Source organism: Pteropus medius, unplaced genomic scaffold (assembly GCF_902729225.1).
Source record: "Pteropus medius unplaced genomic scaffold, Ma_sr-lr_union100, whole genome shotgun sequence".
Taxonomy (NCBI): domain Eukaryota; kingdom Metazoa; phylum Chordata; class Mammalia; order Chiroptera; family Pteropodidae; genus Pteropus; species Pteropus medius.
Genome location: NW_024355205.1, coordinates 4,773,213 through 4,800,170, shown reverse-complemented (window position 1 = coordinate 4,800,170; position 26,958 = coordinate 4,773,213). Strand labels below are relative to the sequence as shown.

Here is a 26,958-nt window from a genome sequence, read left to right as displayed (position 1 = left end):
AAATAAGCCAGACACAAAAGGACAAATGTTATGAATCCATTTATATTAGTTACCTAGAGGATTCAGATTCATGGAGACAAAGTAGAATGGGGGTTGCCAGGGACTAGGGTAGGAGAGAGTGGGGAGTTAGTGTTTAATGGGTACAGAGTTTCAGCTGGGAAAGCTCTGGAGATGGTAATGGTTGCACAATCTCAATGTACATAATGCCACCGAACTGCATACTTACAAATGGTTATAGTATTAAAATTTGTTATATATATTTTACAGAATAAATAAGAAAAAAATCTATACCAAAGACCATAACAAAATATCACTACACACCTACTAGAATTGCTAAAATTTAAAAAAAAAAAAAAAACAGTGACAATGCTAAATGCTGACAAGGATGCAAAGAAATTGGATTTCATACATTGATGGTATAAATGTAATATGGCACAGCCACTCTGGAAATTAGTTTGGTGGTTCCTTTAAAAACTAAATATGTACTGACCACAGAACCCAACAGTTGCGTTTTCGGAGAGTAATCCCCTAAAAATTGAAAATTATGACCATACAAAAATCCATACACAACTGTTCACAGGAGTTTTATTTATAATAGCCAACACCTGGAAGCAACCAAAAGGTCCTACAATAGGTGAATGATTAAACTGCGGTACATCCATACCACAGACTACTACTCATCAACAAAAATGGGCAAGCTACTGCTATGTACAACTTGGATGGAACTTTAGGACATTAGGCTGATTAACAAAGCCAACCCCCAAAGATCACATGTTTTATGACTCCATTTATGTAACATTTTGGAAATGACAAAATTATAGTGATGGAGAAGAGATTAGCGATTGCCAGGGGTTACGTATAGGGGGAGGGCAGAGAGGGTCAAGTGTATGAATGTATGATAGTTTATCTATTCACTGGTGAAAGCTAAAGATATTTTCAATTTTCTTCCATGAAAAATGCTTCGAGAACTATTCTGTATACCCGTTCTTTAATCAAAGACTACAATTTAATGGCTAACTGTCGATCTTAGTCATCTCAGCTTTCACTTAAAGCACAATGGCAGCTACCCACAGAAATTCCACTGACAACTTGTCATATATCAACTTACGTCCACCACAACTTGGCTTATTTTCTTCCCCATTGTGCCTGGGGGCAGCTCACTATTGAATTCAGCCAGTGGTTTTGACACAATATCATCTATTTTCATACTTAATTCTCTACCATCAGTGTATAAATACCTTTTAAAATTCAAGAACACACAAAGATGTATAGGGTGTACTCACTTCAAACTAATCTAGTATATAAAAGTGTGAATTCAACCATACAATTGAGTGTGATTATCAAAAGTGTCTACCATTGGGTTTTATTAAAGAAAGAACTCTTCTTTATTTTATTTATATTTAATTTTTCTAAAAACCTTTTATTACTTAATGAAGAATACAGTAAAGACATAAAGAATCATAAAAGTTACAAATCAAAATAAAAGCAAATGCATTACTATGAAAGCTAATCTTAGACCAAAAAAAAAAGTCAACTCGTGTTTGTATCACTAATCCTTAGGATATTTTTATATTCTGATTCACACAGTGTTTTCAGTTTCTTATCAAAATCTGTAGTACTCCATTTATACAATATTTTATAAGTTTAAATGGCAAAATGTGTGATTTCTCTTTGACTTGCAAATATTCTTAAATCTAATTTTCAAGCAGCCAAGTCCACTTAAATGGATTAATGCTTTCATGATGCAACTTTATTAAATAATCTGCTGAAAATAAATACTTCAGTAATCATTTTAATTTTTTCTATAGATTTGTTACCTGTTCTCATGGGAATACACGAAGCTGTTTCCTCTTTCAATAACTCAAGGCCATATTCTAAACAATAAACAATTATGTCAGATGCTTAAATGCAGTATTCAGTTCAAATTCTCTGCCATGCTCACCACTTTCCATATCCGAGATCGTCCACAGAGACCAGCTCCCACATGTGCCACTCCACAACCTGCTCATTTCAAATTCCAAATTGGCACAAAAGTCTTTGGGAATTTCACAGATAAATTTAGTCTTTAACACGGCCTATACCAGCAACTGTGTCTAAACTGCTTCCAGCTCTCTCTCTCTAGTGGAGCCCCTTCCCTTCCTGTTGGTGGCACTACAGCGCCCAAGGGAATTTTCAGGGTCTGGATAAAAGGAAGCTGAATTGGGAATATTTTTTATGTTTATGCAACTTGTCAGCTTTTTTAAATTTTGTAATTTCTCATTATACTCACTTTCGATCTAATTTATATTTACAGTTTTATATTCCTTTCCTGAGAGAATCTTCAAATTGCAAAAGTTTCAGGTCCCACAAAACCTGGCTCTGTCCCTGCTTGTACACATCACTTAATAGATGGCACATAAAATTTTTCATGTGAATGAATGCATGCACAAATGCTCTCACAGCAAGTCACCTAACATCTCTAATATCACTACCGCTACAAAGTAGTAATGTGTGATTCTACTGCAATAGCTAACACGGAAAAACATTTTGTAGGGCACTACAAGGTGCTCTAAACAAGTAAGCCGGTAGTACCATGATTTTTGTCCCCCAAAGACATGGAACTTAACAACTATCAGGTATCTTCCCTTAGAGAAGGCAAGCTTTTCATTCCCTACTATTTCATCAGAACTTCCTTATTGTTAAATTCTAATTCTTAGCTAGGAATTGTCTGCCCCACAAAAACTTTCTTAATTTTTTATTGCATACTTTTGATATATTCCATATAGTACCTTCAAAATTTACTTAAGATTTAAATTCTGGAACATGTTCCCCGCCAAACCTCCCAATTTCCTGACCATTATGATGATAGCCTCCTCTGCTTGACCTTCCCCTCTGACTCTGTGCACCCTTAGAGTACAAAATACCAACATGACTGTCCTCATCCCCAAATAGGGATGGTCACATACCTGCCAGGAAAATGTATACAACAGTACAGAAATGAGCAAACAACAAAAGTAAAGTGTCCTCCAGGTTGAACCTCAAACACTATTTATCGAATGGAACTAAATTAATTAGAACCATGTATTCATTCAAAAAGTATTTATTGAGCATGGCACTGAACTGGTATTGCAAAGTCAGTAGACAGAAAAAATTTTAAATCTCAGCTGTCCTGGTGTTCACAAGCTTAATAGAAGAGACATTAAACAAAACCCCCACAAAAATGTAAAGTGGAAGTATCTAGAGGACTTTGAGGGTGTGACATTTGACCTGAAACCTCTATAGTAACTAAGAATTTAATTATACAAAGGAGAGGGGAGCAAGAGTGTGCCAGGTAGAGGGAATAGCACATACAAAAGTCTCACGGGAAAAAATATGACATTTATGAGGAACTGAGAGGAGGAGGATATGGCCAGAGCTTATGGTGCAAGAAGTTTGTACAATCTCACATATATGACCACGCACCAGCTTTAATTATCCTCAACCATTTTGTCAAGTGGGTCCTCCCTCACAATGACCAGACATTGTCTGGAATGCTCCTATAAAGGGTCAGAGAGCAAACTTGCCTCCCCATCAATGATTCTGCAGAAATTCAATCAGTCTACAGTGCATTGGCCACTATACTAGGTATTATGATATGACAACGGGTAACACTGTGTCCATGGGACAGCTGTGGTGTAATTGAGAACACTCTGAAGTAAGAGTTAGAAGATCTGGGGTTCAAATCCACGTTCTGTCATAATTCAGCTGGGTGGCCAGTTCTGTGCCAATCACAGATAAATGCTGATGAAGGAACACTGCTCCGCTTCTTTGAACCTCAGTTTTATTATCTGTAAATGAAGGATAATTCCTACCTTACAGGGTTTTTGTTAAAAATTAAATGAGAACTCACTAAAAACTATACTGTACTATTCAGTGTTTGGCACATAACAGATTTCTAAGCTATTTCATTGGACCCAAGGGTCTACTTTGCTCCAAATGATTTATCCTACTAAAATGTGAATGCTAGTATTATTAAATGGCATTTTAATTTTTAAATTCTAATTCTTTTTTTTTAAAGCAGGAAGCTCTTACTCACTTTGAATTAGCCTTGCCTTTCGAAAGCCCAGCCCTTCAGGCCACAGAGTATACCCAGGACACCAAGGAATAGCAATACATTTTGGTTGTTGCTAAGTACCTAGGAGGTAGGAAGCAGCTTCCAAAATGGTAACTTAACCCATGAAGTGAAATCGAGGCCTTAGGAAATTGCCAAATGTACAGCTTCCCAGTATCATAACCTAGATGCAACACAGTATTGCATTCCTATCTTAGCAATATTCCTGGTTAGGGAACTAGAGCAGCTTGAGCAAAGTTCTGCAAATCGGAAAATGAAAAAACCCACCAAAATAGAAAGAGGGCTTGTCTGATTCGAACCAAGAGAGGACATGGCTACAAGGCAAGAGATGAATGTAGGAGGAGAATAAAGTATTCACAAAGTCTGAGAAAACGGCAACTGTAAAGAGGCTAAAGGCAGCAATCCAAATGTAAAGCAATCCTGGCGGAGGAGAGAAAAGAGACGGCCATGACCATCTGCACATCTTGATGACTGATCAACTACAGAGAATAGAGGAACGGGAGCAATTACAAAAACTCATTTAAAGTTGGAATCCCTGGGAGAATGGTGATATGGTAAAGGAAATCAGGAAGTTGAAAAGAGGATTGCTTTAGAGAAGAACTTGAAAAAAGTTTTTTTTTTTTTTTTTTTCATTATTTAATAGTTTGGATTTGAAGCCAAGGCTGGATAATTGAGTGGAAACAGCAAACAGGCCAGCTGGAAACAGAAGATGTAGCATGGGCAGAGGTCAGCGGGGGAGCCCACAAGGAGGAGCTGTGGTTGAAACAACAAGGAAAAAAGGAGAAAGGTGTGGGCCCTGGGGAACACCCACATAAGCAGAGGAGAAGAAAGCACAATAGACAAAGTTAGAACTCGAAAGAGAGCCAGCAGACTTGGAGGACACCAAAAGTACAATTTTTAAACTAAATCAGGTCAGGTAACTTCTCTACCTAAACTTCTCACTGATATCTCATTTCATTACCTTGGATGCCAAAGCTTTCTATGACCTAGCCTTGCCTACCTCTCTGACCTGTCTGCTCTCTCACAATGCACTGGCCACATTGACCTTTTGCTGTCCTTCAAATATATGAAGTTTATTCCTATTTTAGGGCCTTTGTTTCTGATCTTTCTTCTAGCAGGCTCCATAGAGATCCTGGCTCCCACCTTATCAAACCCTTTTCTCCCGCACCATTCTCTACTATATCACACTGTTGTATTGCCCTAACACACACCACTATCTGAAGTGCTTATGTTTTTATTTGTGTTCCTACTGGTCTACCTCTCTACTCTCAAGTGGGCTCTGGGAGAACAGGGTCCTAGGACCTTGTCTGTTTCCCTCTCTGCTATATCCTTAGTGCCTGGAATAGTACACTGCACTAAAGGATTTAAGAATAAATCCTTACATTAATCGAGAACAAAATTAAGGACCTTCATGACATCAGTTGTGATAAAAATAAATAAATAAATAACAAGGCTAAAGTCAGATTGTAACAAATTATAGAGAGGAAGAAGAGACAGGAATTAGAAACAATTTATTCGAAACATACACACACACACAGTTATAAGAGTGAGTGGAAGGAATTTTTGATAATATATCACTATATATCACATCTTCTGTAAGAGCTACCTTTCCAGAATGTGTAAATAAAACATTCCCACTGGATCACATCTTATTTCTTCTGAAGTTCTTCCAGAGAAAATCTGACCTATACCCGTTGTGCCTAAAATTCTCACTTAAGATGGCAATAATTTTTAAAAAGTCAAAGAGAAAAAAATATATCCATTTTTTGGTGTATTTAAAAAAAGAAAAGAAAAACAAGGCTGCATCTTACCCAAAACCGTGGGGGCTGTCACAAAAATATGGGACAATCAGACTCTAGGAACACTTGGTATTTATTTACCCACAGCTTACAGCCACAAAGAAATTCCTTCAAAAATGGGTGCTGGACTAATTCTTCCTGCGGTTTCCTGTAGTTGTACATTTTACCTTCAGGTTCTTTGTTAGAAGTCTGTCATCTCAGTGGTAAGAGTAGAAAGGGACTCCATAAAGTACCATAAAGTGCTGACAGGAAAAGGTACTATTTCTTTAAGAATCGGGAAGGGATGAAGCTAATGGAGGATTTATATATACCTCTAAGTCAAAAGTTTTGCTAAAGTCTGAGAAGTGGTTTTCCCCTCTGGTCTTGCCAGAACCATCAAGCAATCTGTAGAAGCAGCTAAGTAGGTCAAGACTTCTCAGGAACTGAAATTTTGTGGCTGCTAGCCAGGCAAGGTGAAGTAGTTATCTTCTCTGTGGCTAGAACATACTGCTTTGGAGTTTGTTTGCCCCCTCATCAGGAAACAGGAAAAAAGGCAAAAAGGTAGAAGCAAAACCAGGCAGAGAAGGTAGGAGAAGGTATAGTTAATTTAGTAGAAAGCAAGAGCCACCAAGGAGACTTCAACCAGCCCAGTTCAAACAACTATGGTGAAAACCACCCAACAGGTGGCAATTAGTTGAGAGGCACATGCTGCTGTATTTAAGTCAAGACACAAGTAAAATTAATATGATTTGCTTAAAACAAGTTTGCACAAAGTAAATGAGTGATCTATAAATTGATTTCAGGCAAAAGCCCCTCCTAATTCCATTCTCAAAACCAGAATTATCTTAACTGACATGTGTTTAAAAAAAAAAAACCTTCACCCACACCCTCTGACAACACCTGAGCTAATGAAATTTATATTAACTTGAGCTGGAGAGCTTGATGGGGCAAATGACCACCAAATTATTGGGCCCAGATTTTTGTGAGCAAATGAGCTTTAGAGGGTCAGGGCTTGCCTAGACTTACTTACAAGCAGCATCCTATAACAGGACAAAACAATATGGCACAAACGAGATACTTTAAGGCCCAAGATGATACCATTCTTCATGTTGTAAAGCTCAAGGGAGACTGCAGGGCAGGAAAGAACAAAATGGCACCCTTGAGTACCTGGCCAACAGGGAAATCAAGTTGTGACAGCACAATGGGGAGTCATTTTAATTAGCCAGTGAAGGTAGGATAACTCCAGGCTTATTGTGAGATCTACTACTAACTTTCTGGGTCAAAAAAAAAAAAAGTATGCTTCTAATAAAGCATTTAAAAATCCTGAGTATCAAATCAACTGCGTTAACTTGGTCAAATAAGTCCCTTAAGGTACCTCAATTTCCTCATCTGCAAAGCAAATGCAAAGGTCTTGAGGGTGTCCTCACATGCTAATATCCCAAGTTGATGGTCAAGAGAGGCCAATCACAGGCAGCCCATCAGGAGATGCAGAGCCACAGCAGAGAAGGGGCAGCATCTGGAGGACAGGATTTCCTGCAACAGGAACCAGAAGCCAGAGGGAATCCGCAGGAGTCAGGAAGGAGGTGTCTGCCAGGTGAGCAAAGAACAAAGCTACCAAGTCACTTACTGCCTCAATAGGAAGCTGCCTCCCTGGGCTAGGAAACAAGCCCTGGGACCTGTCCTCGGGTCCTCCCCACAGAAGGCTGGGATCAAGGGAAGTGTACTGGACCAAGGATTCAAGAAAACTACACCAAGACCCAGAAGTAGATAGGAGAGATTTAGCTCAGCTACTTAAAGTGCTAATCAGATCTCTAAACATCAATTTGAATCTTCAATTAATACATATAATGAGCCCAGCAGCAAACAATATTCGTGGGACAAAACAGCAGGAGACTGTGACTCAGAATAAAAGAATAATATAAACATAAAATGCTAAGGGAATAGGAAAGCAGCTTAGATCCAGCTGGCAACAAGCTACTGAAGTAAAAACTTCATTGTCCAAACAGTTATACCGTTTGCTGCTTCCAGATAAAGAAATAACAATACTCTTCTTAGTTGCTATGATTAACATGCCTGAAGGTTGGAAGAGAGCAAGAGCCCACACGCAAAGGTTCACAGACACACTCTGCAGATGTTATAAAAATCTCCGTGGATTAAATGTTTATATTAACCAGAATTTGGGAAACAGCAGAAGTGAAGTACCATGGGGGAGGAGGGGAATTAAATCAAATAAAAGAATTTTTTTGGAGCTTCTATGAAGTTACTAACAGAAAATTTAAGAAGTTACCTTTGCACAATGAAAATGAGAACACGACCCCCAATTTCACAATTATCAGTTATTAAAGCTAAAAACTAGATATTAAATATTTCTGAAAGTTGCTAAAAGAAATGTGAACTATTACATCCACAGAGAAATGGCTTTGATCCACACCCATTCATTTAAAAAAAATGAATTTGAGTTATGCCTGATGACTTGGAGTTTCTACAAAGTATTGCTGAGTTAGAAAAAATAGAAAAGTCTACATCATATGATCCAAATTTTTAAATTTGGATTTTATTAAAATTTGATTTTATTAAAGCTTATATCTGTATTTATGTATGTATATAGTAGCATGAGCACAGAAAAGTATGGAAATACGTACACTAAATCAGTGGTTCTCAAACTTTAGCGTACTACATCAGAATTACCTGAAGGCTGTGTTAGAACAGATTGCTGGGCCCCACTCCCAGAAGGTTTGACTCAGAAGGTCTGGGGTAAGGTCTGAGAATTTCTATTTCCAACAAGTTCCCAGGGGATACGAATGCTACAGAGAACAAGTGCACTAAGTTTCAAAGAGAGTTACACTGGAGGACAGAAGGGAAGTATGAAATAGGGGAGAGGGTGTAGGATTAATGGGATCTCTCCAAGATAATAAAAACAACTTTTCTATGATTTCTTTCATGGAACAAACATTATGTGTGTACATGTGTGCACGACTACGCGCAATAACAAATTTCTGAAAGGAGCATCACCAAAATACTATGGAAAGTTCTTTCAAAGGTAGAATTTTAAGTAATGTTCACTTTCTTCTTGATAATTTTCCTTTTTTTATGATGAGCAAATGTGATTTAATGATTTAACACAAAGCTATTTTTATCGAGACAAAAGGGGGAAAAAGCCTTTGGAACCAACAATTTCTCAAGAAGGAGCTCTTCTGTTTTACTCACAGAACTGAACTGATATTTTGGGAAAATAATTGCTAATTGAACTTCGTATAAAAATAAAAATGTAATGAATGTGAAAAAGGCAGTTCTTGGGTAATGAAGTAACTAAATATAAGATTGTTTTATAACCTACCTTAATGAAAATTTAAAGAAAACTATTTTAAAAATAATCAAAAACCATTACCAGGAAAAACATACAATTTAGTTCATGGATGCAAAATCTCTTCCTCTTTCAAAATCTAATCAAATATCCACTAAGCAAAAATCTCTCCTTTCAAGCTGTACTTGCATCATTTCCTACCTCTGTTTATGTACAAACTAGAAAATAACAAAAAGAAATACAATAAACAAAAAATTAAAGTAAAAAATTACTTTATGACTTTCAATATTGAACTTTCAAACTCCCAATGGTACCAAAGTTCTAAGCTAGAAAATAACATCTTAGATAAGTTATACTAATTCTAATTTATACTTTTCCAGGCTTTTACTCTTCTCATTAGCTTCATTACTACAACTCTCCGCTAGCTTAGATTACCATTCAATCTAAAAATTAAGCCTAGACTTCAAACCAGACTTCATGCCTCTGCTATCTTTTCTACTGGAAACAAACGACCTAGTCTTCCAGAACTGTTTCTTTAGTGCCCTTTAAACACAGATGCAGGAGCTGCTCAGAGGCTGAAAACTGGATTTGCAATGCTCACATCGATATTATAAAACTCTTGGCTACCAGTCTTGCCAATCTCTGCTTCTTCTCTAATTTTATTATAGTGCAGTGTTTCTCTTTTCCTGCAATAGCAATTCAGTGGACCTCCATGGTTCATTTTAAAAATTAGAGTGAGTCTGTGGCTGAGTTCAGAAATATCCCTGTATCCTCAACACTAAGATATAATCTCCTTCCTGAAACAAGCAAACAGAAATATTTGCTCCCCCGCTCCACCCCCCCAAAAAAAAAGGCTGAGGGAGGAAAAAAACACAAATGTTTGCTCAAAAAAGCCAAAAAATTCTACAGCACAAGAGGCAGAATCAGTGACTGAAACAGATTCTCTGAAACAGATTCCTGAGAGATAGAGGAAAAAAAATGTTTTAAGTTCTTGTTTGTGCTTACAATAAAATATAAAAGATTATCTCTAAAAAACTACATGGGCATAAGAACAGGACAAAATTTGAAAATACTATATAGAAACTAAAAATAAAGTAATAGAATTTAAAACTACTGGCATGCAGAAAAGGAAAAAAATTTTTTCACACTACAGAAAACTTAAGTAGAAAATAAAGAAGACATGATTGCAGAATTTAGACCCCCATCCCCCCCAAAATAGAAAGAAAGAAACAGTCCATCCCTGGAATATCAGTTTTCCTAGAAGGGGGAAAATAGTGAAAGACATAAAAAAATAAAACTTTTAAAAGAAAGTCGAGGTTCTAGTCAAGATGTCAGAGTAGATAAACACTATGCTCACCTCCCAAGACCACATCAAAATGACAACTAAATTATAAAACAATCAACCTGGTAAATCATCTGAAGACTAGCTGAAGTCCTATCACTAAGGATATGAAGAAGCCATGATGAGACCAGTAGAAAGGATGGGGACTCGGTATAGGCTGACCCCACACCTCACAACAATGTGTGGCAGTTGAGAATCAAGAGGAATGTATCAGCTGCCGAGGTCCAGCCCCACATTGGGCTTCCCATCCTGAAGCACCAGTGCCAGGCAGAGGAGCTTCTACAACATAAGGCTGTGAAAATTAGCAAGGATTTCATCCATCAGGGGGAGACAAGAGGCTACTGGAAACTCAAGCATCCTCTTAAAGAGCCCAAATATAGGCTCTCTCACTCCCAGGCATCCACCTTCGGCTCCAGTGAAGAAACAACACCTTGTGGGGCACCAGAGACAGATAGAGGGAAATCGAGTTGTGTAGCTTCAGGACTAGGCCTGGAGGAACAGCCACCGTTGTCCCTGTGTTAAGTCCTCCTCCCACATGGCCAAATCTGAATTTGCATCATCCTGGTAGAACATTACTCACCCTATCCTGATGACTGCATGAGAGCCTACTCCACCCAACCTGCGCACTTGCTGGAAACTCTTTCAGCATCGGGCAATAAGACTTAGCCCATAGACAATAAGCTTCAGTCTTTCTTAAAAATTCTCAAAGGTCTGTAGACCGCAGGCAGAGGGCAGCCGGCTTCAGTGTGTCCTGTGCCTCTTGTTGAGTGGCCCCTGGCCTGCTACTGGTAGCTTCACATCACAACAAATCACCACCCAATTAGCTCCACAAATGATATGCTCAAAGGGTGGTCTCAGTAAGCAGCAGAGCCCTACTGGGGAGAATACCACTCCATGAAGTTAGCCCCACACAGCAGCTTGTCCACTGTGGTCATGGCAAATCCTCACATCCAGTCAGTCTGAAGGTCAATGCCACCCACTGACATGCCAACAGCAATCAAGGCTCAACTACAATAGGAGGGCACACACAAACCAAACAAAACACTCCTGGAGCACCCAGCCCAGGTGATCAGGGAGGCTGTACCACTGGGCCCCACAGGACACCTACTACATAAGGCCACCCTGACAAGACCAGGAGACATAGCAGACCTACCTAAATACACAGAAACAAACACACGGAGTCAGCCAAAATGAAAAGATAGAGAAATATGGCACAAATGAAAGAAAAGGAGAAAACTCCAGAAAAAGAGCTAAATGAAATAGAGGCAAGCAACCTACCAGATACAGAGTTCAAAACACTAGTTATAAGGATGCTCAATGAACTTAGGGGAAGAACAGATGAACTCAATGAGAACTTCAAAGAGATAGTAAGCATAAAAAAGGACATAGAAACCACAAAAAAAGAACCAGTCAGAAATTAATAATATAGTCACTGAAATGAAGAATACACTAGAAGAAAGAAACAGCAGATTAGATGAAGCAGAGGATCAAATCAGCAATTTGGAAGACAAGGTAGCAGAAAACACCCAATCAGTGATGAAAAGCATGGACCTACAACCAAATATTAAGTGATGAAAAGCATGGACCTACAACCAAGACTACTCTACCCAACAAGGCTGTTATTTAAAAATAAAAGAGAGATAAAAAGCTTCCCAGACAAGAAAAACCTAAAGGAGTTCATCATCACCAAAATGGTATTATAAACATTAAAGGGACTTCTTTTAGAAGGGGGGAAAAGAACATAAATGTGAATAATAAAATGGCAATAACTATTTACCTATCAATAATCACTTTAAATGTAAACGGATTAAATGCTGCTGTCAAAAGTCATAAGGTTAAAAAATGGATAAGAAAACAAGACCCATAGACATGCTATCTACAAGAGACCCATTTCAGATCAAAAGACACATACAAACAAAAAATAAAGGGATAGAAAAAGTCATTTCATGCAAATGGAAATTTTAAAAAAGCTGGGGTAGATTTTTTTCACAAAATAGACTTTTAAACAAAGGCTATAATAGAGACAAAGAAGGACATTTCATAATGATAAAGGGATCAATCGAACTAGAGGCTATAACCCTTGTAAACATTTATACACTCAACAGAGGAAACCCTAAATATAAAAAACGAATGTTGACAGACATACAGGGAGAAATCGACAGTAATATGGTCATAGTAGGCAAATTTAATACCCCATTGACATCAGTGTATCAATCTCCCAGACAGAAAATCAACAAGAAAATAATGGCCTTAAATGACACATTAGACTGAATGGATTTAATTGAAATTTTTAGGACATTTTACCCCAAAGCAGCAGAATTCTTCTCAAGTGCATATGGAACATTTTCCAGGATACACCACGTCAGGCCACAAAACAAGTCTCCATAAATTTAAGAAGACAGAAGTCATATCAAGTGTCTTCTCCAACCACAATGGTATGAAACTAAAAATCAATTATAAGGAAAAAACTGAAAAACACAAATATATGGAAACTAAGTAATATGCTATTAAACAATGAATGGGTTAATAATGAAATCAAGGAAGAAATCTAAAGATACCCTGAGACAAATGAAAATGAAAACACAATGACCCAAAATATATGGGACACAACAAAAGCAGTCCTAAGAGGAAAATTCACAGCAATGCAGGCCTACCTCAAAAACAAGAAAAATCTCAAATAACCAATCTAACCTTACACCTAAAGGAACTAGAAAAAGAATAACAAACAAAGCCCAAAGTGAGTAGAAGAAAGGAAATAATAAAGATCAGCATAAACAAACAATAGTTTTTTAAAAAAAAGATCAATGAAACTAAGAAAATTGATAAACCTTTAACCAGACTCACGAAGAAAAAAAAAGAGAGGACCCAAATAAATAAAATCAGAAATGCAAGAAAGATGTGACAACTGACTCCACAGAAATACAAAGGATTATAAGAAAATAGTACAGATGTGAACAAAATGGACAATCTAGAAGAAATGGATAAACTCCTAGACACATATGCTCTTCTAAGACTAAATCAAGAAGAAACAAAATCTGGACAGATTACTACTAATGCAATCAAATCGGTAATCAAAAAACTCCCAACAAACAACAGTCTTGGACCAGTGGCTTCACAAGGGAATTTTACTAAACATTCAAAGAATTAACACCTATCCTCAAACTATATTCGAAAAAATTCAAGTGGGAAAGCTCCTAAGCTCATTTTACAAGGCCGGCATTACCCTGATTCCAAAACCAAAGACATTACAAAAAGATAAAATTATAGGCCGATATCCTTGATGAACATACATGCAAAATTCCTCAACAGAGTATTTAGCAAACTGAATTCAGCAATATATTAAAAAGACCATAAAACCATGATCAAGGAGGATTTATTCCTAGGATGAAAAAGGGTGGTTCAATCTGCAAATCAATTAACACAATGTACCATATAAACAAAATGAAGGATAAAAATCACATGATGAAAGAGCGTTAGACAAATTCCGGCATCCATTTATGATAAAAACTCTCAGTAACATGGGACTAAAGAAAACATACCTCAACATAATAAAGGTCATATATGGCAAATGCGCAGTTAACATCATATTCAACAGGGAAAAGCTAAAAGCATTTTCCTTAAGACCAGAAACAAGACAAAGGTGAATACTTTCACCACCTTTATTTACCATATTACAGAAAGTTCTAGCCACAGCAGATAAGAAAAAAAGTAATAAAAGGTATCCAAATTGGAAAAGAAGTAAAACTGTCATTATTTGCAGATGACATGATACTACAGAGAACCCTAAAGATTCCACCAAAAAAAAAATATTAGAACTGACAAATGAATTCAGTAAAGTAGCAGGATACAAAATTAATCTTCAGAAATTGATCACATTTTTATATACCAATAACAAACCCTCAGAAACAGAAATTAAGAAAACAATCCCATGTACAATTACATCAAAAATAAATAAAATACCTAGGAGTAAATTTAACCAAGGAGGTAAATGACCTGGATTTGGAAAATTATAAGTCATTAAAGAAAGAAATTGAAGACAATACAAATAAATGGAGGCATATACCATGCTCATGGATAGGAAGAATTAACATCATCAAAATGTTCATACTATCCAAAGCAATCTGTAGAGTCGATGCAATCCCTATCAAAATACCAATGGCATTTTTCACAGAACTAGAACAAATATTCCTAAAATTTATATGGAACCACAAAAAAAACAAATAGCCACAGCAATCTAACATCAAACGGTGTTAGAGGTATCACACTACCTGATATCAAACTATACTACAAGGATTTAGTAATCAAAACAGCATAGTACTGGCATAAAAAAAAGACACATAGATCAGTGGAACAGAATAGAGAGCCCAGAAACAAACCCATGCCTATATGGTCAATTAATCTATGATGAAGGAGGCAAGAATATACATTGGGGTAAAGACACTCTCCTCAATAAACAGTGTTGGGGAAACTGGATACATATGTGTAAAAAAAATGAAATTAGACCACTTTCTTACAAAATATACAAGAATAAACTCTAAAAGGATCAAAGACTTAAATGTAAGACCTGAAACCATAAAATTCCTAGAAGAAAACAGGCAGTATATCTCCTCCGGCAAGGGAAACAAAAGAAAAAATAAACAATGGGATTACATCAAACTAAAAAGCTTTTGCACAGCAAAGGAAATCATCAACAAAACAAAAAGACAACCTACCAAATGAGAAAAGATATTTGCCAGCAATACATCTGCTAAGGAGTTAATATCCAAAATTTATAAAGAAATCATACAACTCAACTCCAAAAAAGCAAAGAATCCAATTTAAAAATGGGCAGCGGAACTGAATAAGCATTTCTCCAAAGAGGATATCGGCCGATAGACATATGAAAAGATGCTTAACATCACTAATCATCAAAGAAATGCAAATTAAAACCACAATGAGATATCACCTCACATCTGTCAGAATGGCTATCACCAATAAATAAACAAACGAGTGTTGGTGAGGATGTGAAGAAAAGGGAATCCTCATGCACTGATGGTGAGACTGCAAATTGGTGCAGGCGCTATGGAAAACACTATGGAGATTCCTCAAAAATTAAAAATAGAACTACTTTATGACCTAGCAATTCAAATCCTGGGTCTTTATCTAAAGAAATCCAAAACACTAATTTGAAAAGATGTATGCACCCTGTATGTTCACTGCAGCATTACTGACACTAGCCAAGATATGGAAGCAACCTAAATGTTCATCAACAGATGATTAAAGATGTGGTACATATATACAATGAAATACCACTTAGCCATTAAAAAGAATGAAATCTTATCATTTGTGACAACGTGAATGGACCTAGAGGGTATTATATTAAGTAAAATGAGTCAGAGAAAGACAAATAGCATATCATTTCACTTATTTGTGGAATCTAAAATAAAAATTAAAAAAAAATGAAGAAACAAAACAGAAACAGAATCATAGATACAAAGAAAAAATTGATGAGTGCCAGATGGGAGAAGGGTTGGAGGACAGAATGAAAAAGGTAGAGATTAAGAAGTACAGATTGGCAGTTACAAAATAGCCACGAGGATGTAAAGTACAACATAGGGAATATAGTCAATAATAATGTATTAACTAAGTACGGTACCAGGTGAGTATGAGACTTATTGGGGGATCACTTCATAAGTTATATAAATGTCTAATCGCTATGCTGTACACCTGAAACTAATATTGAATGTCAAGTGTAGTTGGAAAAAAGAGGACAAATTTGTCTACAGAAATGCATATAAATCCTTTAAAGCAATGCCTCGCACATAATAGAGGTATAGCAAATGCTAATTATTGTAATGAAAAAAAAATTCAACTAGGTAAGTTTTCCGAAGCTTTTACTCTCCCTCAACCAAAAACTCTCCCTATAGTGCTCCTCAACCTGAGATCTCCTTTTGGTAAAAATAGCCTTTCTCTTCATTAAATAGTCAGTCACTGGTCCCCCTATGTATCTCGATGAGGGGGCATATAAACCAACTCCAAGAGGAGACATTCTGCATTATTATCAAGCACTTATTAACCAGCTTAAAGAAATTGATAAATTAGTAACTGATTCATTTCACAATGTGTTCTTGGTAAACAAAGACTTCAAAGACCATGACTTACAACCAGGAGATTTGGTCCACTGCAAAAGACATCAGTTAAAGACTCTCCAACCTAGTTGGAAGGGCCCTTATCAGGTATTACTTAACTAATCCATGTGCAGCTAAGCTTAAAGGTGTTAACTCGAAGATTCACATTTTTCACCAAAAAAAAAAGTGCCTAATCACAATGAACATCTGCCCATTGGACACTTGTCTCTACACACAGTGAACATCAAAGACTCCTCGAGGATGAGAAGCTGCCAGAATCACAGGTAGACAGCTATCCCAAGACATTGAGAAAACCTATATACCTACAAACTGATGTTGAACTTAAAAAACAATTTGATTGTCTTTACCTGTCTGCTAATAATATTAGTCATAATAATAGTAATACTTGGTTTGGGGGCTTTTCTCAGATCTTGTTCTTATGTAGCCCAACTATTAATAATTGCTTAAGGTGTATAAGATAACTTTTGTATTATCAATAATACTCTTTTTATGGTTCCTCTTTTGAAATTTAGAAGAAAAGTTATTACAGATGGAAGGAAAGGGATGTGTGTTTTTGAAATAAGTTGAAAGGAAGTAGTTTGTCCTGAATAAGTAAAAAGAGACAAACTAAGAAGGACACGAGAAGTTATAGAAGGTTAGTGGAAAAGGAATATTGAGAAAGCAATTTTATATATAAATGCTAGAACCCAGTTATGAGAACATGCTTACCCCCTAACCTAACAATGACTACTAACTATATTAATTGAGATGGAAACCGAAGTGGCTACAAAAATGGCCCCTATAACAGCTGCTGAGGCACAGAAAATTCACATATGACACTCTTACTGTTCTCCTGGCCTCTGAGAATTTTTAGAGGGCAACTGTAATTTACACCATTGTATTCTTACAGCCGTGGCCCCAATTAAACCTTAAAGTTACAGTTCTCAATTGCACAGCTAGCAGGAATCAGATTAATAACAAATGACACTTGGGTGCTTCCAATGGGAAATAGATAGGCCATATTAAAATAATTTTAAAAAAAAAAAAAACACCAGTAAGTGGGAAGATTGTGAAAAAAGGTGTGTGGTGTGCCCTCAAATTATAAGTAAATGTTACACTGGATGCAAAATACATAAAGTGAGACACGGCAAAACTTGGGTCGTGATAGCTTGCAGGTTAGAAATGATCCAGAGTGTTTTTTTCTTAATAAAGGCCCATAAGACCTGGCTGTCCCCCATTTACCTGCCTTTCCCTTTTGAGAAAAATTCAGCCTTGACTTCCATCCAAGGTTATGGTCTTGCCCCATTCCCGCTGGTACAACCGTTCAGCAAAACAAACACTGACACTAAAGACTTCCTAGGAATGAGCCTACCTAGCACCGTTAAGACCACATGCATCCTTTGGATTGATTTATGATCAAAAGAGGAAACTGTGCATGAAAAAGGAGCCACATACTAAACCTGACAAGCTCAGGGGAGGCCTGAACAGTGGGCCTTACAAACTCAGATATCGAAAGTAACCACACAGGACGGACTGAACATAAAAATTCCTAACTAAAAGCGGGTCATGGCGGTAGTCACTTCCTAGGCCTGTAGCTTCTTTGACAAAGGTCAGTTTTTACCCTGAGTAAACCTGTCTGTTGTCTTTTCACATTTAAGATAACATACCTTTGAAATGTCAGAGTAATCTCCTTTTCCAGACCCCTCAGGGCACACCCAGAGCACAAGCCCACAGAACCTCTCATTATTATCTTGTTCCTCCAATATCATCTCTATGTGCTGTAAATGTTATTTACTATCCTGTAGCCACCAATGTAAAAGAAGTTATGTGTCTCTCCACTTTACTTTTTATCCAATCCTAGAGATTTCCCATCTTTGCTTTCTACTGCCTCTTAATTTATCACCGATACATTTCATATAACCCTCCTTAAATCTCCTCTTTTGATACTAATGTATAAAATAAGCTGCAAAACTGCCATTGTCCACAGCATTTTCTCAACCTGTTGAGATTTTGCTTCCTGGCAATTGCTGTCAGCTTGGCTCAAATAAACTCTTATAAGATGAAAGAAAAGAAAGTAAGAAAGTAAGAAAAAAAGAGACAGAGACAGAGAGAGAGAGAGACAGAGAGACAGAGAGACAGAGAGAGAAAAGAAAGAAAGAAAGAAAGAAAGAAAGAAAGAAAGAAAGAAAGAAAGAAAGAAAGAAAGAAAGAAAGAAAGAAAGGAAGGAAGGAAGGAAGGAAGGAAGGAAGGAAGGAAGGAAGGAAGGAAGATGAAGGAAGAAGGAAGGAAGGAAGGAAGGAAGGAAGGAAGGAAGGAAGAAAAAAGAAAGAGAAAGAGAGAAAAAGAGAAAGAGAGAGAGAGAGAGAGGGGAAAGGAAAGGAAAGGGAAAGGGAAAAGGAAAAGAAAGTTGAAGGTTTTCTTTATTGATCCAAACATAATGTATGGGAAGGGAAAAAAAGACTTACATCCATAGATTTTTCTATAGGTATTAAGCATCTCTCTATCATCTTCAGGAAGTATTCTCCATAGTGACCCAAAAAGAGAGATAGAAAGACATTTTGACAGTAAGAATGCTGTCAATCCAAACAAGTTATAGTTGAACAAAATATCACCTAGAGGACCCACCTGAAAGAGGTGTCGTTTTTTGAAGAGTAGGTAGAGGTTGGGAAATAATTTCTACCAATTTTTTTCCTTCATGCTCATTGCTCCATTTATGTGATCTAATTCTCCTTGAGATAAATCTTATAATTTATATTTTTTAAATCTGTCTTAATGAGATTTTTCCAGTGCATTAGCATATAATTATGCTTAGTATTATTTTATAATTTTAAGATACTATCTCAAATATGCTATGGATTCTTCACAATTTCTAGTTTTGTTTGGGTTTTATCTTAATCATACACTTACCAGAGTTATCTTATTTTTCCAAAAGAACCAGTTACAACAACTAAATAGGATTGCTAGAAGTACTATCAAAATTAAGAGATTCAGTATATTATAATCAGTCAAATGAAAAAATATCATCTACATAAATGCCGAAAGAAACTTTGGTGAAATTCAACACAAATATAGATAAAACTCTGGAAGAAAAAATATCAAAATGTCAACAGTGCTTATCATGGATAACAGGGTTAAACATGGTTTTGATATTTTTTACTTTTTAAAAATAATATATAAAATATAATATGAATTTTAAAATATAAAGGTTTATAAACAAGATTGTAGTAAAACAGGAGAAATTAGAAGTGAATATTTATCAAACCTCTGAAAACAGGACAGAGAGGAGGTTTGCACCAAGATAAAGAAACAAGTTGTAGTACAGCTTCTGTGTCTGCTGTTCATCTATTACTTATTTGATGGAATTTGGTCGAAGACTTGTTTTCATTATAATACCACCCACTGACCTTACTGCATGAGGCCAAATGGTCAGATTGGCTTAGGTGAATCTGCAGTAATATTGGCATGATGTTAAGTAAAAAAAAGCAGGTTATGACCCATATATATAATTGAGTCGGTTATGTATATATGAAATATATATGATTAATATAAGATACCATCAATTATAATATGCATTTTATATTCCACTAAAAGAAAAAAACTGCCAATTATGACATGTTAGAATTTTATTTTAAACTCATTAAAAGAGTTCTTCTAAATTTATTTCCACAGATTCATCATGTATCATGCTGCTGTTTTCACATCTTTTTACATATACAGTAACTTCGTATTTTAATGCCAAATCATGAAAAAAGAATTTTGAAAGCAATTAATTCATGTCATGCCAGCAAGGTTCATAAGTAATCTAAACTGACAACAATATGAACCATTGTGATGAAGGTCACACATGCGTAGGTAATGACAGCTACATCATGACATCAGGATGTACAATGAATATAAGAGCATTTCAATTTCAGAGATGTTAAAATAAGAAAAAAAATTGTACCTTATAATCCATAAACTAGATTAATGTTTTAACATATTGTCTACATGGTATAAGATTGAGTGACTTATTTTCTTGACACTTCTGTATTTTTCATTTTATTCTAATTAGTACATATCGTTTGATAATTAGAAAAAAAAATTTTTTTTGTTTTGTTTGGTCTCTCTTCTCTCCCTTAAGCAATGTTAACTGACTCTTCCCTAGTCTCATCGTAATCTAGTAGGTCTAAGTTCAAAATGGCTACACTGGTATGTTGACCAACTACAAAGTTTTATGTCATGATTAGGTTTGTAGATTTGTTTGTTTGGTTTGAGGTAGAGGAGCAGGGTGAAATGAATAGAGTTAAGGAGGAGGAAGATACGAAAAAAAAAAAAGTAAAACTTAGGAGTATTTTACAATTTAGCCTTGGACCAGTCTTTTTTTAATCTTTAATTATGGCTGGGTCAAGCCTAACTGTCTACAGACACATTTTATGACCTGTAAATCGCAACGTAGAGTACTATAAACCCATTGAATAACCCGGGAATCAGTTTTACTACTTTGATATCCATTTATTTTATCATTTTGTCTTTCTCCAGAGAATACAATGGGATATGTGTAAGATGGGGGAGGAATGATGGGGGAGGGGCTACTTGGGTAGTGAAGTGTGGTAAGGAGAAGTAAATTAATATATTTTAATTGACTGAGAAGTCTGATTAAATTAGTTCCAAATATTTGATATTGTTCTAAGGATAAATCTGAATTGAGGTCATATACTTATTCTAGATCCAGTATTCTTACTCTGTTCCATGAGTTGATGATTCATAGGCCACCTGAAACAGCAATTCTCCTATACACATCCATACCCACAATCCCACAATCCCCGTCAACACAGATTGCAAGAAAAAAGATTTTTGTCTGAAATAAGGAATGAGGGAAGAGGAAGCCATCTGCCATTTTATGCAAGAGAAGACAATCAGTTCACTTCCCTATTACACCAAGTATCTGTAATCAAGAACAGAATCCTCCCTCAAACCAGAAGGCACATCTGACTAGGAATCTCACTGGGCATCTCTGTCACCCAACCTCCCACTTATTCTATATATGTACCAGTACTTTTCCCTTTGAACATATATTCATGCTTTTAGCTGACATAATAATTATCACTGAACCTTCTCCCAATAAGACACACACAGAAAGCGTTCTTGGCTATTATCAGAATATTATCATAAAATATGTTCAAAAATGATCCATATGAATGAAATGAGTACTTCTGAGTCCAGAAATTATACAGTTAAAAACGTTACTCAGGGAAATAATTAAAACCAACACTTTGAAACCAGGAGCGAATCACTTTTAAAAGGCTTCAATGCAAATACTTACACTAGACAGTAACACTGTGCATTGTTTTTCAAAAGTTTCAACTCAATCGTGAGCAAAGCCTTTCTCCCCACTTTCGTCACATGAGTTTTGTGTCTAAGAAAAGGCCACTTAGAACTAAAGCCCAACACTTAGGAACTTACATAAAGAGGTACTTCACTGCAGCTCAACTCCATGGCTTCTGCATCTGCAAATAATAAAGGAGAGCAGTTATTGTAGGAGACTCCATGTACCAATCAGCCAAGCTATGTCCTGTCTTCTGTTATCAACACTGTCGAGGAAGGAGTAACTCATTAGATAGGAGAATTACAGAGACCAAATTATAAAAGAATATAGAAATGTGATGCTACCTATATAAAATACTCTTCCCCCTTTCTTCTTTCATGTTAAATTCCACACATTAGGAAAAACTATCACCCCAGACATTATCCTCTGACTGCTTCCAGAATAGGAATTATATTTCAGAAAGCCAAGAAAAGTCAACATAAGCATGTCGAAAGTTTCACCTTAGTTAATAACATGGTTCATAGGCTTCTCTGAGGTCAGAATGTACTTTTGGCCAAATAAGGCAGGAGCCTATGGTGACAAGACAGTTCTATTGCCAATCTTAGAGAGGGCCAGAGATTTCAATCCAGGGGGATGCAGGCCGCTAACCAACCTCTTCACCAGTTGCATTCATCTGCCTCATCTCATCTCATCTGCTTCCTCTGCCTCTGCCTCTGTTCCCACCCCTTTAAAACCCACAGCCAGAAACCAGGTTCCAGCTTAGAAAAAAAGGAGCCAGCATCATTTAAGAGAGGTTCATTGAAGGAAGTCAAATAGGTACAAACTTCCAGTTGTTAAGACATGGGGATATAATGTACAGCGTGGTGACAACAGATAATACTGTATTGTATATTTAAAAGCTGCTAAAAGAGTAGATCTTAAAAGTTCTCATCAGAAGGAAAAGAAATTCTATCACTATGTACAGTGACAGATGTTAACTAGACTTATTCCTATATATTTTGCAATATATACAAATATCGGATCATTATATTGTATACCTAAAACTAATAAGATGCTGTATGTCAATTATATCTCAATAAGAAAATGGGGGAGGGAGATCATTGAACACTACAGTGGACCAGGCATTATACAGAGATGACCAGGAAGTGGCCCAGCCCTCAAGGAGCTCATAGCTGAAGGAAAGAGATCGTAATATTAGGAGAAAGCACAGAATGGGATGCAGGAGAATTCTGAATGGGACAGACAGTGAGACTCACCGCCACCCCCTCACCTTCACCTTCTCTCTCTCCCCTGCCCCACAGAGAACAGAAGTGAGACAGGATTCTGTTCACCAGGCCAAGCCTGGCTCTGGTTCCTGGGCCACAGCCCAGCTACAGTACTTTGGGGATTTCTCTTAAGAAGACAGGCACATAGCAACTCAAACTGCAACATTTATTACATTAACCTCTGAAGGAAATAGGTGGCCAGGAGGAAAATATAAAAAGTTCTATATTTATTTTTTATAATATCATTTAACTTAAGTTTTACTTATATTTTATATACATGCCGGCACTGGACCTTCCTCAGACACAAGTTACATTCCATGAGTCATCCTGAGGGAAGACTGAGGGTCTCACAAGCCCAAGGGGTTGACCACGAAGCCCTTCCTTGGCCCTCATTTTCAACTCACTGTACTCTGTGTGCTTCCACTTAAATGGGCTTATGGGTTATAATCATAGATTTTTAATTAAACTAACCTCGTAAATTGAATAAATGGCTTAAGGAGTCCAGGAAAGAAACTTCAAATTAAAGGTAATACTAATAATATGAATATGATAAAACTGAGACTCCCATTTCTAATATGAACTGCTTTTCAGCCACCTATGAAATAAAAATAATAAATAATCCAAGAGCAATGAGAAGTAGATACCCCCCAAATTCAACATTATCAAGAAGGCATTTAAAATATAAATGTATATCTGTTAGCATATATCATGACCCCTTACCCTAAATGTATACTGTGCCTTAAGATATTAATAATTTTTCACTTATGTTTATAGTCATGCCATGTACAATTTCAGTACTTTACATTTCATTAAACTTGATAAAACGAGATCAAAGTTTCTACTTGATAGCATAAGAAATGCATTATATAATAAATGCAATGATTTTTAAAAGACTGAAATAATATTAAGAAAATAGTAAAGCAACAAACTAAAATACATTCCTTTATGAACAAAACTGTGAAGACTATTGAAAATTTTAATAAGTATATTAAAACAAATTAAGCTGTGTGGGAGGCTTACCATCATATACTTATGTGAAAGTATAGATGTTTTCCACAACTTAGCTTGTGGTATTTGTTAGATTTTGTCTGATAATAAAATACATTAAAAAAACACACACACGCTTTTGATGAGAATATGAAGACATATTCTCATCAAGAGAGTAACCCCTATCAGAATTTCTTACTGGAGTTGTAGAGAAAACAATTCAGGGAAAATTACATACTTGATAAAATAATTAAACTTCAAGCTGAAATATGTATTAAAAACTGTATTATCATTTGAATTTTTCCAAAAATTAATTCCTCTTTTATATTAAAGAGCAGTAAGTTCTGTCCTCACTTGCAGAGCTGCATGGCTAACCCATTCTGTACTCCCTTTTACATGAAGTTTAATAATAAAACAAGTTTGTACTTGCTAGACAAGTTACAGCTGCCTAAATTCTTCACATACTGTAGTTTCTCACTATATAAATGTCATGCTCTACACTTCATATTATTTCCTAATACTTGAGTTCTCCACCTGTAATTTCAAATTTGAGATTCAAGGGTTTTTTGTTTTTTCTTTTTCTTTAACCATACTGTATTTTTAAAAAATGTTTCATAGGATGATAAAAACCCAAACATTTCCAGTCTGGCTGGCAGATACCGGGAGATGATTTGGGGTCTTGGTACATAGCCACAATTTTTAAGTTTGCTTCAAAAAAGGGGCAGGGGAGAAATCTTATAAAAAGAACATTAAGATACAAAGTTTTAGACATTATGAGGAATAAATATTCCAGTATGTTTGACTGCTAATTCCTCAAAAGACAAATAAACCATTTGCAACAGGTAAAGATTAAAAAGGAAAGAAAATGTAATATTCAACTTACACAGAAAAAATCACTTCTTGACTTTATGAAATTCTGGGTTGTTTACGTTTGTGCGTCTAAATGAGATAGTCTAAGATTGATCCCATTTAAAACCTAGGACTTTAATATGGCTTTGAACACACTAATAATCGTTGGTCTGTATGTCTTTTACAAAACCTGTTAACAGGTAATGTTCAAAGAATATTTATGAATTCTATTAGTAACTACATTTGGAAGGATAATATGGCAGGCACCACGCTTTGAAAATCAAATGTGATAGCAGGGATGTCCCACTGTACAATTAAATTTGTCAGTAAAATCATGACCACCACCCCCCACGCCCCCCAATTAATCTCACACACTCCTGCACTAGCAGCATTGAAAACTAAATTCAAATTAGGTCACACAGAACAAGGCAGAGCTGGTATTGCAGCAACCTGCTCCGGAGCCTCCACTCTTAACCATCACGTTACGTTGCCTTTTAGCCAAGGTAATAAAACAAATTTCATAAATGCATTTTCATAATTTAGTGTCCTTTTCAAAAACTAGAACCCCAGGCAAATCTTTTTTCTACCCGCGTTTTCTATGAAATCTTGGTCACTGTTTTAAGGAGCTTCACTTGGAATGGCTTTCCCGGATATTGACGCCCCTCAGATGAGACCACCAGTGTCGTCTCCACTTTACACATGAAAAAGAAAAGCTCAGCAAAGTTGTACCACTTGGCTGGGGTCTAGCAGCTACAAGTGGTGGCGCTGGCATGTGAACCCAGCCCCTCTGACCCCAGGGCCCATGTTCTCCTTAGCTTCAACACAAAGTCCTTTCGTAACATCAATATGGTCTGAAAGAAGGTGATGTGCCTGGCTGAAAGGAAACAAGCGCTTGACAGTACAGGCTTGGGAACAGGCTGCATTCAAACACCAGCTCTGCATGTTCTAACTGTGTGACTTTGGGCCTGTTATTTCACTTCCCTAGGCCAGTTTAGAACAGCGCCTACCTCATAGGATTGTTGTGAGGATTAAGAGATTTGATAGAGTAAGAAAAAATCTTAGTGCCTATCATAAGCACTCAATAAATGCTAGCTATAATTATTACATATTTATTATTATTGCACATTAAACATACGGAAAGGATTTTTTTTAAGCATTTGAGTCTATTTTAAATGAAGTCACTCAGAGCCTCTAAATATTAGACTAATCAGAATGATTCAGTGGTAATTGGGGCGGGTGGGTTTGAAATGAAGCTACCCGGCTCAGCCTCACCCTGACGATCCAGAGGAATTTCTAGGCATCAGGAATTCTGAAGAGCAGTGGACCAGATAAATACACCACTGTAAAGCTCTACGGAATTTTAATTGATTTTATGGATCTGAATATACCCCTTACAGTTTGAAAATTCAAAAGGCAAAGCGATTACTATTAGGGCAATTCTATTACAGCTGCAGTTCGAAACCTTCTGCGCAGTTCCTTTTACAAACCTGGGAGTGTAGAATTATAACTGTATTTCACAACTGTTACACTAACTGGAGAAGAAGTAAAGAACAGTTAAACAACTGGGAGGTAAGGCCAAGTCTAAGTAAAAGCCTCCAGTGCTAGCACAATGGAAATGGGTAAGAAAAGAGCATTTCAGAAGTAAACCTACTGTTGAATACACAATGTCTACAGACCTACTTCAGACTAGAGTTATCTACCTGAGTTATGCAGGTCTAAGCAGCATTATTTGGTGAATTCAGAGCGTGGGGAGATGTCTGAAGATTAGAAACAACAGTAACTATTCAACAGGATCTCATTAATTCAAACTAATGGGGATGGCGGGGAGGAAGAAGGGGAGCCGGTGGGTCTGAAATGATGCCGCCTAAATTAGAGAACGTTTATAAAGTACAAAAAGAAGTGTGAGCTAACTGCTAACGAAATGTTCCAT

The 26,958-nt window shown here is 36.5% G+C and overlaps 1 protein-coding gene across 6 annotated transcripts in view; it reads right to left on the bottom strand.

Annotated features, from left to right (window-relative positions):
• Positions 1-26,958, bottom strand: part of ARHGEF28 (Rho guanine nucleotide exchange factor 28) — a 258,757-nt gene that overhangs the window by 196,673 nt on the left and 35,126 nt on the right. For 4 of the 6 annotated variants that reach the window (XM_039857455.1, XM_039857458.1, XM_039857462.1 and 1 more), the window contains exon 2: positions 22,065-22,108. In XM_039857455.1, coding sequence (XP_039713389.1) covers positions 22,065-22,108 — 44 coding nt within the window. Of the gene's footprint in view, positions 1-19,087; positions 19,109-22,064; positions 22,109-26,958 lie in introns of those variants that run through there. The other 2 variants (XM_039857459.1, XM_039857460.1) reach the window with 1 other exon arrangement.